The 11,071-nt window shown below is 46.4% G+C and overlaps 1 protein-coding gene across 5 annotated transcripts in view; it reads left to right on the forward strand.

Moving 5' to 3' along the window:
- The window catches only part of CMBL (carboxymethylenebutenolidase homolog), a 30,631-nt gene extending 20,029 nt beyond the window's left edge, over positions 1-10,602 (forward strand). For all 5 annotated transcript variants that reach the window (XM_007961209.3, XM_007961210.3, XM_007961208.3 and 2 more), the window contains 4 exons: positions 1,430-1,537; positions 3,408-3,550; positions 7,574-7,665; positions 9,227-10,602. In XM_007961209.3, coding sequence (XP_007959400.1) covers positions 1,430-1,537; positions 3,408-3,550; positions 7,574-7,665; positions 9,227-9,406 — 523 coding nt within the window. In that variant the 3' untranslated portion in view covers positions 9,407-10,602. The remainder of the gene's footprint in view (positions 1-1,429; positions 1,538-3,407; positions 3,551-7,573; positions 7,666-9,226) is intronic.
- The last annotated feature ends 469 nt before the right edge of the window (positions 10,603-11,071 follow it).

The raw sequence follows: 11,071 nt of genomic DNA on the forward strand, positions 1-11,071 counted from the left end.
AAAGCATCAACCCAGCAAGCCCTGAGCTTGGTGCACGGCTAGATTGCCTTTGTTTTCACAGAAAGAGAAGCTTTCTGTGAAAGGAAACCCAAGGGTGAGCCTACCTCGTTTTTCTAGGAAGAGAAACTGGCTTAAAGGAATCATGTCCACCCTGGCGGGATGCAGAGTCAGTGCTGAATGAAAAGACCTTCCTTGAAGTTTTCCTTTTTCACGTCCCCAGATGAGGGGACTTAACTTTCTAGGGGCAAGCCCAGTAAAAAAAAAAATAAATAAAGAAATAAAATAGCTAGCTTCGGTTGCTCAGCTAGAGCCAGTGCTAAGGGCATGACTGGGCTTATTGCCCTTAATCCTCCTGGCAGCCCCTTGAGGGAGGAGCTGTTACTGCTCTCATTTTGCAGATTAGGAAACCAGGACATAAAGAGCGCTCTGCGGCTGCCCCAGATCACTGGCCCAAGCAGCCCATCAAATGGCATTGCTGTGTCTGTTGTTTCACAGCGGGTCCTTGAACGAGGGTCAGGACATAAAAGATAGGGAAAGACCCCTATTTTACAAAGCACTTTCACATGTACACCATTTTTTTTTTTTGCCCTCGAGAGAATCCTCTGAGGTTGTGCAGTGCAAGCGTGCTGTTTATTTGTCAGATGAGAAAATGAGGCTAGAAGTGGTGACATGACTTGTTAAGGCCACACAGCAGCGTGGGGTGTACTGAGCCTTGAACTTGGATTTTCTCACTCCAGTTTCAGTGTTCTTCTTACCCCTACAGGGGGAGCCCTGTTCCTCCAACCAGGTGGCAGTTCTATTTGGGGAAACAGTTGGGAAACAAGACTCGACTGGAGCAGTTGGCTTCATCCCTCTGGGTTGATTTGCATGGAAGAGCGACCTGGACTGGGGCCACGCTTGTTTGCTCCCTGCTGCCCGTCTTAGAACATACCCTCTGGATAGGAAACAGTGCTTCGCCGGCGTCTTGGGTGGAGGCTGGGAAAATTGCCTGGTCATAGTGACTGGACATGTTAGCCAGGTGTGCCCTCTGGCCTGAGGCTCCTGTGAAAGGCCAGGAGTCCCCCAGGCTGGCTGAGAGGGGCTGGAGGGACCCTCAAAACCACCCGCCTCAGGCCCACTCCCCCAGGGGCCCCCACATCCCATGCCAGCCTATCCCATGGGAGCGTGCCCTGTGAATAGCCTCATCATTTGCAGGCCTGGGTTACCAGCAGGCTGCCAGACGCTGTGCACCTGCGGTTGTGAAACCTAAGATGGCTTGGCCCGGTGCCAGGTGGCTGCTTTGCCGCGCTCAAAGTTGGCCTTCACACCCACTGCTTTTCCTTTTCTCCGAGCCAGAATCACCAACGTAGCAAGTTTTTAAATAAATGCAAGCAAAATACTGAGTCAAGCAACTCTGAAACTAAGATCAATTCATGTCCATATTTTGCAGAACCATTGTTCCAGACTTCTTTGTAGGGCAAGAGCCTTGGGACCCCTCTAGTGACTGGTCCACCTTCCCTGAGTGGGTGAAAACAAGAAACGCCCAGCAGATCGATAGGTGAGTTATCCGCAGACATGGCCATGGACACGGTACGGCCCAGGGAGGTGAGAGCGGGGTGGGCTTCACCTTTCAGACAGTACTCCTTACCTCAGGGTGGGACTTCTCCACGGCCAGTGGAATCCTTCCCATGGCACAAAGGAGAAAAATTTTTTTTTTGTTTTTTGAGATGGAGTCTTGCTCTGTTGCCCAGGCTGGAGAGCAGTGGCACGATCTCAGCTCACTGCACCCTCTGCCTCCCAGGTTCAGGCATTCTCCTGCCTCAGCCTCCCAAGTAGCTGGGATTACAGGCTCCCGCCACCATGCTCGGCTAATTTTTGTATTTTTAGTAGAGACGGGGTCACCATGTTGGCCGGGCTGGGATATTTTTTTAATTAAAATTTTTAGGCCGGGCATGGTGGCTCAAACCCATAATCCCAGCATTTTGGCAGGCTGAGGCTGGCTGATCACTTGAGATCAGGCGTTTGAGACCAGCCTGGCCAACATGGTGAAACCCTGTCTCTACTAAAAATACAAAAAACAAACAAGTAAACAAAAAACTTAGCTGGGCATCATGACGCACGCCTGTAATCCCAGCTACTCGGGAGGCTGAGACATGAGAATCACTTGAACCTGGGAGACGGAGGTTGCAGCGAGCCGAGATCGCGCCACTGCACTCCAGCCTGGGGGACAGAGCAAGATCGTGTCAAAAAAAAAAAAATTAATTAATTAAAAATTTTAAAATAAAATAGAGATGGGGTCTCACTATAGGCATGTGCCACCGCATCCAGCCAGGATAGTGTTCTTTATGTGATGATGATCAATATCAAACAATATTTTTATGAGCACCATCTATGAAAATAGAGATTTTAGTGCATCTGTCACTTGAGTAGTGTACATTTTACCTAATATATAGTTTTTTAGCCCTCCCCCTTCTGAGTCTCCATAGTCCATTATATCACTCTGTGTGCCTTTGAGAACCTACCCACAGCTTAGCTGCTACTTATAAGTGAGAACGTACAGTATTTGGTTTTCCATTCCTGAGTTACTTCCCTTAGAAAAATGGCCTCTAGCTCCATCCAAGTTGCTGCAAAAGATATTATTTTGTTCTTTCTTATGGCTGAGTAATAGTCCATGGTGTATATATGCCACATTTTCTTTATCTACTCATTGGTCAATGGGTGCTTAGGTTGCGTATCTTTGCAGTTGTGCTGCAATAAACACGCATGTGCAGCCCACCTCCACTTTGGTACATTGTTTCTAGTTGAAAATGTGTTCTAAGTTCCAATCAGTTTGCAGATGAATCATTTGCCAGGCAAGGGTCACTCTTCTTGGTCTCCTCATGGCTGAAATAGTCCTGATGGCTTTCCAAATTTGGCAATGCAGAGTGGGGAGTTTTGGGGAGAGAGTGAATGTGTGAAGTCAGAGAGTGTCTGGGCGTCCGCCCATAGTTATGGCTGGTCATGGGAGAGAGGAGAGAGGAGACTCTTCTCCTGGGAGACTCATGGGACAGAGAAGACTGGGGCACTCTGCAGGGAGCAGGTTGTGGACTCGGGTCTTACGAACCATGCTGTGGGCTGTGGCCTTCATCCTGAGGCTGTGGAAGACTGCTCAGCTCTCAGCTGGGAGTGAGCTGGTTGGATCTGTATTTTGGGAAGAGCCCAGCTTGCCTGCAGCTGTCAGGCAGTTGGAGGAGGGCTAGGCTTGGCAGGAAGACATGCTGGGATGATGCATCAGTCGGGGCAGAGGTAGTGAGGATAGAGCTCCCAAAAGAAGAATCCTTGGCAACTTCAAGAACAGTTGCTGATACGGTCCCGTTATCATCAGCACAGCCCTTTGAGGGGTTTACAAAATAACCCTGATTATTGAATATTTTTTCTTTCTGTTCTAGAGAGATCAGTGCTGTGTTGAAGTATCTGAAACAACAGTGTCATGCCCAGAAAATTGGCGTCGTGGGATTCTGCTGGGGTGGAACTGCTGTCCATCATTTGATGGTGAAATACTCAGAATTCAGGGCAGGGGTGTCTGTCTATGGTAAATCTGCCTTGTGTATTTTTACTCCATGCGAAAGGGAGGGGTGGAAGAATGACAGCAATCAGAAGCCTCCCCATCCAGTGTAACACAACCCCCTATAATGTGAAGACCGCCCAGCTTATGGAAATGGGCTTTAAGAATCTGCAAATAGAGGTGGGGGTTTGTCATGCAGTTAACCAGAGGATGTCACTGGGAGTCAAGAGGCCTTGGTCCCAATGGTGTGACTTTGGAAAAGCCACCTAACCTGAGCTCTCCATTTCTTCACCTAGGATGAAGGGGATAGTTTTTTTTTTTTTTTAAATGTAATCATGATCAGTATCACACAAGATTTTTATGAGCAACATCTATGAAAATATTTTTCTGGTGGTGGCTAATGCCTGTAATCCCAACAGTTTGGGAGCCTTAGGCGGGCAGATCACTTGAGCTCGGGAGTTCAAGACCAGCCTGGGCAACATGGCAAAACCCTGTCTTTACAAAAAATACAAAAATTAGCTGGGCGTGGTCATGTACACCTGTAGTCCTAGCTACTCAGGAGGCTGAGGTGGGAAAATTGCTTGAGGCCAAGAAGGTTAAGGCTGCAGTGAGCCATGATCACACCACTGCCCTCCAGCCTGGGCAACAGAGCAAGACCCTGTCTCAAAAAAAAAAAAAAAAAAAAAGAGAAAGAGAAAGAAAGATTGATTTTTCCAAGATACAAATTGCTCTAACTGTACACAAACATGCACACACACTAAAGACAGAAAGAAAGCAAAAGCAGCCAGGCGCGGTGGCTCATGCCTGTAATGCTAGCACTTTGGGAGTCCAAGATGAGCAGATGGCTTGAGCCCAGGAGTTTGAGACAAGCCTGGGCAACATAGAGAGACTTTGTCTCTATAAAAAAATTTTAAGGCCTGGTGTGGTGGCTCACACCTGTAATCCCAGCACTTTGGGAGGCCAAGGTGGGTGGATCACAAGGTCAAGAGTTCGAGACCAGCCTGGCCAATATGGTGAAACCCTGTCTCTACTAAAAATACAAAAATTAGCTGGGCATGGTGGCGGGCGCCTGTAGTCCCAGATATTCAGGAGGCTGGGGCAGGAGAATTGCTTGAACCCGAGAGGTGGAGGTTGCAGTGAACCAAGACTGTGCCACTGCACTCCAACCTGGGCAACAGAGTGAGACTCTGTCAAAAAAAAAAAAAAATTAAAATTACTTGCGTGTACTGGCACGTGCCTGTGCTCCCAGCCTCTCAGGAGGCTGAAGCAGGAGGATCACTTGAGCCCAGAGGTTTGAGGCTGCAGTGAGCTATGAATGCACCACTGTACTCCAACCTGGGTGACAGGGAGTGAGACCTTGTCTCTTAAAAAAAAAAAAAAAAAGAAAGAAAGCAAAAGAAAACACACTCTAAAATGTAAATAGCAATTTATACATTTTTTGCCAAAACAAACCAAAGTTATTACAGCAATGAAATAACATTATATCTGTATATAGAAGCTGCTTGCTAAACTCATGATATAGAAGCATTCAGACCAATAGATAAACAGAAACAAAAAAGACACATAGGAAATATAGCCTTTAAAAATAATGCAGATGCTCCTCTACTTACAATGGGGCTAAGTCCTGATAAACCCATTGTAAACTGAAAATATCCCAAGTCGAAAATGCATTCATCCACCTCACCTACCAAACATCATAGCCTCACCTGGCCTGCCCGAAACACCTGCATGTGACTGCAGTTGGGCAAAGTCATCTAACACAGGGCCTGTTTTATAGTAGAGTCTTGAATATCTCATGCAGTTTATTGAATTCTGAACTGAAAGTGAAAAACAGAACGGTTGTCTGGGTACTTGGAGTACAGTTTCTACTGAATGGGTGTCGCTTATGCACCATTGTAAAGTCAAAAAATGGCAAGTGGAACCATCGTTAGGCCTGGGACCATCTGAAGTGGATCATAAAGTTATACTAATGATTCTTTCTTGGCTTAATGGTTCCTCACTGTCGTATTTTCAACTACTTTTAGAATTAAAAAACCCTTTAAATATTGACTTAGGACAACACAAAAGGACATAAACTCAAGTCAGTGGCCAGCTGCCTCTGGGAACAAAGGAGCTGAGAGATTCTTTGTCTAGACTATGCTTTTGCGCATTTAGCAAAAGGCGGTCAAGGAGCGGATGCCTCCCCGGCGCCACCTTCTGGCCGCTGTTGTGCAGTGCGTGAGCTGCCGAGCGTGGCCGGGCTCAGGCTCAAGATATCAAAAGAGGCCCATCCGCACAAGTAGCTTTGCCAGAGTGGGGAAGGGAGCGTGGCCACCTTTCCCGTGGCTCCCTGCCTCCTAAAGAGGAGTTACAGGTGAAGGGGGCTCTCTCTGTTACTTAGCTCTTCTGTGCTGCCAGCAGGAAGTGGAAAAAAAGTTATGTTATTTACCTCTTATCTTAAAATGGTAACTTGCTGCAAATCTTTTGCATACTTCTTTTCCCATAGAATTGCACACACCCACAGGTTGTTTTCAGACAGCCTGGGTCAGGCAGAGCATGCTTTTCATTTCAGAATTAATCTCGCATGCTGAGATGAAAGATGAAAACTATTATTGTTATTTTTTGAGACAGCATCTTGCTGTCACCCAGGCTGGAGTGCAGTGGCACGAACTTGGCTCACGATCTTGGCCTTCACCTCCTGGGTCCAAGCAATTCTTCTGCCTCAGCCTCCTGAGTAGCTGGGGCTACCACATCCAGCTAATTTTGTATTTTTAGTAGAGACAGGGTTTTGCATTGGTGGCCAGGCTGGTCTCGAACTCCTGACCTCAAGTGATCCACCCGCCTTGGCCTCCCAAAGTGCTAGGATTACAGGTGTGGTCCACCTCGCCCAGCCAAAACCTAATTTTTATAGACTGACTTGCTAGGCCCAGGCAGTTTCACACTTGTGAATCTAAATACCCATTCAAATGACAGCTCCTCTTACAAACAAAACTACTCAGTGCATTCAAGCCAGAACCTGTGGGGCTTGTGTAGACCTGAGAAACTTCTCAAGCAAAGGTTTGAAAATGGTCCTGTTTGTAAATGAAGGTAGATCCCAGCGGGAGCATTCCTCAGGCTGCTCCTGCGTCTTTCCATACTAAAGCAGCAGAGGCAGACGAGGTCTCATTCAATTATTTAATGGCCTGATTCCTAGTCCATAAGGTGGGGGAGGTAGAGAGTAGGAAGAACTGACTAAATACGTTTCTCTTGTACTCTTATAATCCTTTTTTTTTTTTTTTTTTCTGAGACGGAGTCTTGCTCTGGTCGCCCAGAGCTGGAGTGCAATGGCATGATCTCGGCTCACTACAACCTCTACCTCCCAGGTTCAAGAAATTCTCCTACCTCAGCCTCCCAAGTAGCTGGGATTGCAGGCGCCTGCCGCCACACCTGGCTAGTTTTTGTATTTTTAGTAGAGACAGGGTTTCACCATGTTGGCCATGCTGGTCTCGGACTCCTGACCTCATGATCCACCCTCTTCAACCTCCCAGAGTGCTGGGATTACGGGCTTGAGCCACCGCGCCCAGCCTTTGGGTTTTTATGTATTTGTTTATTTATTTATTTTTTATTTTATTATTATTTTTTAAGACAGGGTCTCACTTTGTTGCCCAAGCTGGAGTGCAGTGGCACAAACATGGCTCACTGCAGCCTCAACTTTCCAGGCTCAAGTGATCCGCCCACATTAGTCCCCCCAAGTAGCTGAGACTACTGGCATGCACCACCACACCCGGCTTATTTTTGTATTTTTTGTAGAGACAGGGTTTTGCGATGTTACCCAGGCTGCTCTCAAACTCCTGGGCCCAAGCCATCCACCTGCCTCAGCCTCCCAAAGTGCTGAGATTACAGGCATGAGCCACTGTGCCCGGCCTTCTTTTACACTAATCTTGTAAGTTGGGCCACTTCTGTGGAATGACTAAAAAAGGAAATAAAGCCCCAAAGCAGAGATTTTACTTTGAAAAATCAAACCCAAATGCTGTAGTTTTCTGTGGCATGAGTGTGGGGGTCATACATCATGCCTCTGTGCTCGTTTTTCAGGCATCGTCAAGGATTCGGAAGGCATTTACAATTTAAAGAACCCCACCTTGTTCATTTTTGCTGAAAATGACGTTGTGATTCCACTCGAGAACGTAAGTTGGCATCTTTTCTCTTCGTATTTATTTGTTTTGAGACAGGGTCTTGCTCTATTGCCCAGGCTGGAGTGCAGTGGCGCGATCTTGACTCACTGCAGCCTCTGCCTTCCAGGTTCAAGCCATTCTTGTGCCTCAGCCTCCCAAGTAGCTGGGACTACAGGCGCCCACCACCACGCCTGGCTGATTTTTGTATTTTCGGTAGAGAGAGGGTTTCACCATGTTGACCAGGCTGGTCTTGAACTCCTGACTTCAGGTGATCTGCCCGTCTTGGCCTCCCAAAGTGCTGGGATTATAGGCGTGAGCCACCGTGCCCGGCATCATTTGTATATTTAGTAGCATGATTTGACATTCTGCGGGGAGTGGGAAGTCTTGAAGGATGCATTTGTTGCTCCAAATATTTCCAGCATTACCATTTTAAAGATGGGTTTTATTCAATTCCACTTATATAATTCCACTGTGGAAGTGTAACCTTCCCAAAACATGCTTAAGGAAATGTCTGAGGGAAGTATTCCCGGCATGGCCTGATTACCTGGTGGAGAAACAGGACCTCTTGCCCTGCTCCATGCTAACCCACAAATTGCCATAAAGTCTATGACCTTAAAGACAAGGATTTATTAAACACAGTCAGTTGATAAGGAAAAAGCAGAAGAAAAGTATGGTTCAAAAGCAGTCATTTAGCTGGGCGTGGTGGCTCATGCCTGTAATCCCAGCAACTCAGGAGGCTGAGGTGGGAGGATTGATTGAGGCTGAGAGTTTGAGACTAGGTTAGGCAGTCTAGCTAGATCCCTTCTCTACAAAAATAGAAGCAAATCAGCTGCGATGGTGGCACACATCTGTGGTCCCAGCTGTTTGGGAGCCTGAGGCAGGGAGATTGCTTGAGCACAGGAGTTGAAGGTTGCAGTGAGCCACGATTGTGCCACTGCACTCCAGCCTGGGCGACATAGTGAGACCCTGACTCTAAGAAAAAAAAGTAGTCATTTAGAAATTATTTTGTAATATTAGTAACTAATACATTAATGCAAATGATTTCACATAATAGATGGATTATTTTTACATTGCTCTGAAATCTCTCCTTTGCCAGACATAAGAACTGTGTTAGTTATAAAATTAGCAGTAAAGGCCGGTGCAGTGGCTCACGCCTGTAATCCCAACACGCTGGGAGGCTGAGGCAGGCAGATCACCTGAGGTCAGGAGTTTGAGACTAGCCTGGTCAACATGGTGAAACCCTGTTTCTACTAAAAATACAAAATTTAGCTGGGCGTGGTGGCATGTGCCTGTCATCCCAGCTTCTCCGGAGGCTGAGGCAGGAGAATCACTTGAACCTGGGAGGTAGAGGTTGCAGTGAGCCGAGATGGTGCCACTGAACTCCAACCTGGGCAACAGAGTGAGACCCTGTCTAAAAAGAAAAAAATTAGCGGGAAAGAATTCAATGTAACTGTGGAACTTGTTTCTAATTTAAAGCATTGATGTTAAATTTCTGTTATGAGCACTCACTGAAGATTTGGAGAATGGAAAGTGCCACTAAAGGGTTAAAATCATGAAATCTTTTGCACACCAGGTATCTTTGCTGACCCAGAAGTTGAAAGAACACTGCAAAGTTGAATATCAAATTAAAACATTTTCTGGGCAGACTCACGGGTTCGTGCATCGGAAGAGAGAAGACTGCTCACCTGCAGACAAGCCCTACATCGATGAGGCGAGAAGGAATTTAATCGAGTGGCTGAACAAGTACATGTAGCAAGAATCAAGGGCAAGCCTTCCTAGAATAGCTTTTCATCCCCAAATTTGCTTGGAAATACTTAGATCATTTAATTTTCACTTTTATAAAATAAATGTAGGAATCCTAAAATTCATTATTTCATTTGAAACACAAATTCAGTAGGAAATAATGCATGAAATGATTTGATTTTTAACATGTGCATCAAATCATAATTTAAAAACAAGGTCTGACTGGGTGCGGTGCCTCATGCCTGTAATTCCAGCACTTTGGGAGGCCAAAGTGAGTGGATCACCTGAGGTTAGGAGTTTGAGACCAGCCTGGGCAACATAGTGAGACCCCATCTCTACAAAAAATACAAAAATTAGCTTGGTGTGGTGGTGCACGCCTGTAGTCCCAGCTAGTTGGCAGGCTGAGGCACAAGAATCAGTAGAACCCAGGAGGTGGAGACTGCAGTGACTCAAGATCATGTCGCCACTATACTCCAGCCTGGGCAACACAATGAGACCCTGTCTCAAAAATAAATAAGTAAGTAAATAAATAAATAAATAAATAAAATAAAACCCAGGTCAGTACCTGGAGAATTTGAATGACAGAGTAATACCCTAATTATTAGTTAAAACCTACAGGCTGGGTGCAGTGGCTCACGCCTGTAATCCCAGCACTTTGGGAGGCCGAGGCAGGTGGATCACTTGAGGTCAGGAGTTCAAGACCAGCCTGGTCAACATGCTGAAATCCCCTCTCTACTAAAAATACAAAAATTAGCCGGGTGTGGTGGTGTGTGCCTGTAATCCCAGCTACTTGGGAGGCTGAGGCAGGAGAATCACTTGAACCCGGAGGCAGAGGTTGCAGTGAGTCGAGATTGTGCCACTGCACTCTAGCCTGGGTGACAGAGTAAGACTCTGTCTCAGAAATCTCAAAAAAAAAAAAAAAAAAAAAGACAAAAAACACACACCTACAGCTGTTCAAGGACCAGCTGACGGGTCAAGTGTGGCGTTTTCTGGTCTTTGAACACATCATAGAAAGTGACAAATGCTGCAAAGCCATGAAGAACATGAACTATAAACTGGGGTAGACCACCACCCAGCTTAGACACTTATCTATGCCACAAAACATCTGAATCTGACACATTTATATATTGCAATATGGGAAATATTGAGATCAAAACAGGATTGCATTGACCTAATTATATTAATCTAATAAACTATTTTTTTGAATTTTTGTATTTGTAGCGTTTTTAAAAAGATAGCAGAAAACGGGGGGCTAGAGTTGTCACCCAGCCATTGTCTCCTAGGCAGTGGATTTCCAAGCACTGGCATTTTTCCGTCCCAGGGCCTGAGGCTACCTCAGAAATCTCTCCTGTGTTTCTGGTGGTAGCGTAAAGGGGAGAGCCGGCAAGAGAGTCTGCACCTGCACCTGCGGGGTGTATGCGTGTGACTTCGGGCAAGTGACTTGATGTTGTCATTTTTTCCCTAATTTTGTGTTGACGTCCTTCTCAGGGGAGAGTGGCTGTAAAGTCTAGCCCTGCCCTGATGGGGATTCTGGGGATGTGGTCGTGGGTGTTTCCCATGTGCCTTTCATGGGATCTTTCTTTGTCCTGGCAGACGACCTGATACCTAAGTGTCCAAGCTGTGGCCAGGTGTCCCTCTCACGGGAAGCTTGTTTATCCTGGCACATGCCCTGTGG

This window comes from Chlorocebus sabaeus, chromosome 4, assembly GCF_047675955.1.
Source record: "Chlorocebus sabaeus isolate Y175 chromosome 4, mChlSab1.0.hap1, whole genome shotgun sequence".
NCBI lineage: Eukaryota > Metazoa > Chordata > Mammalia > Primates > Cercopithecidae > Chlorocebus > Chlorocebus sabaeus.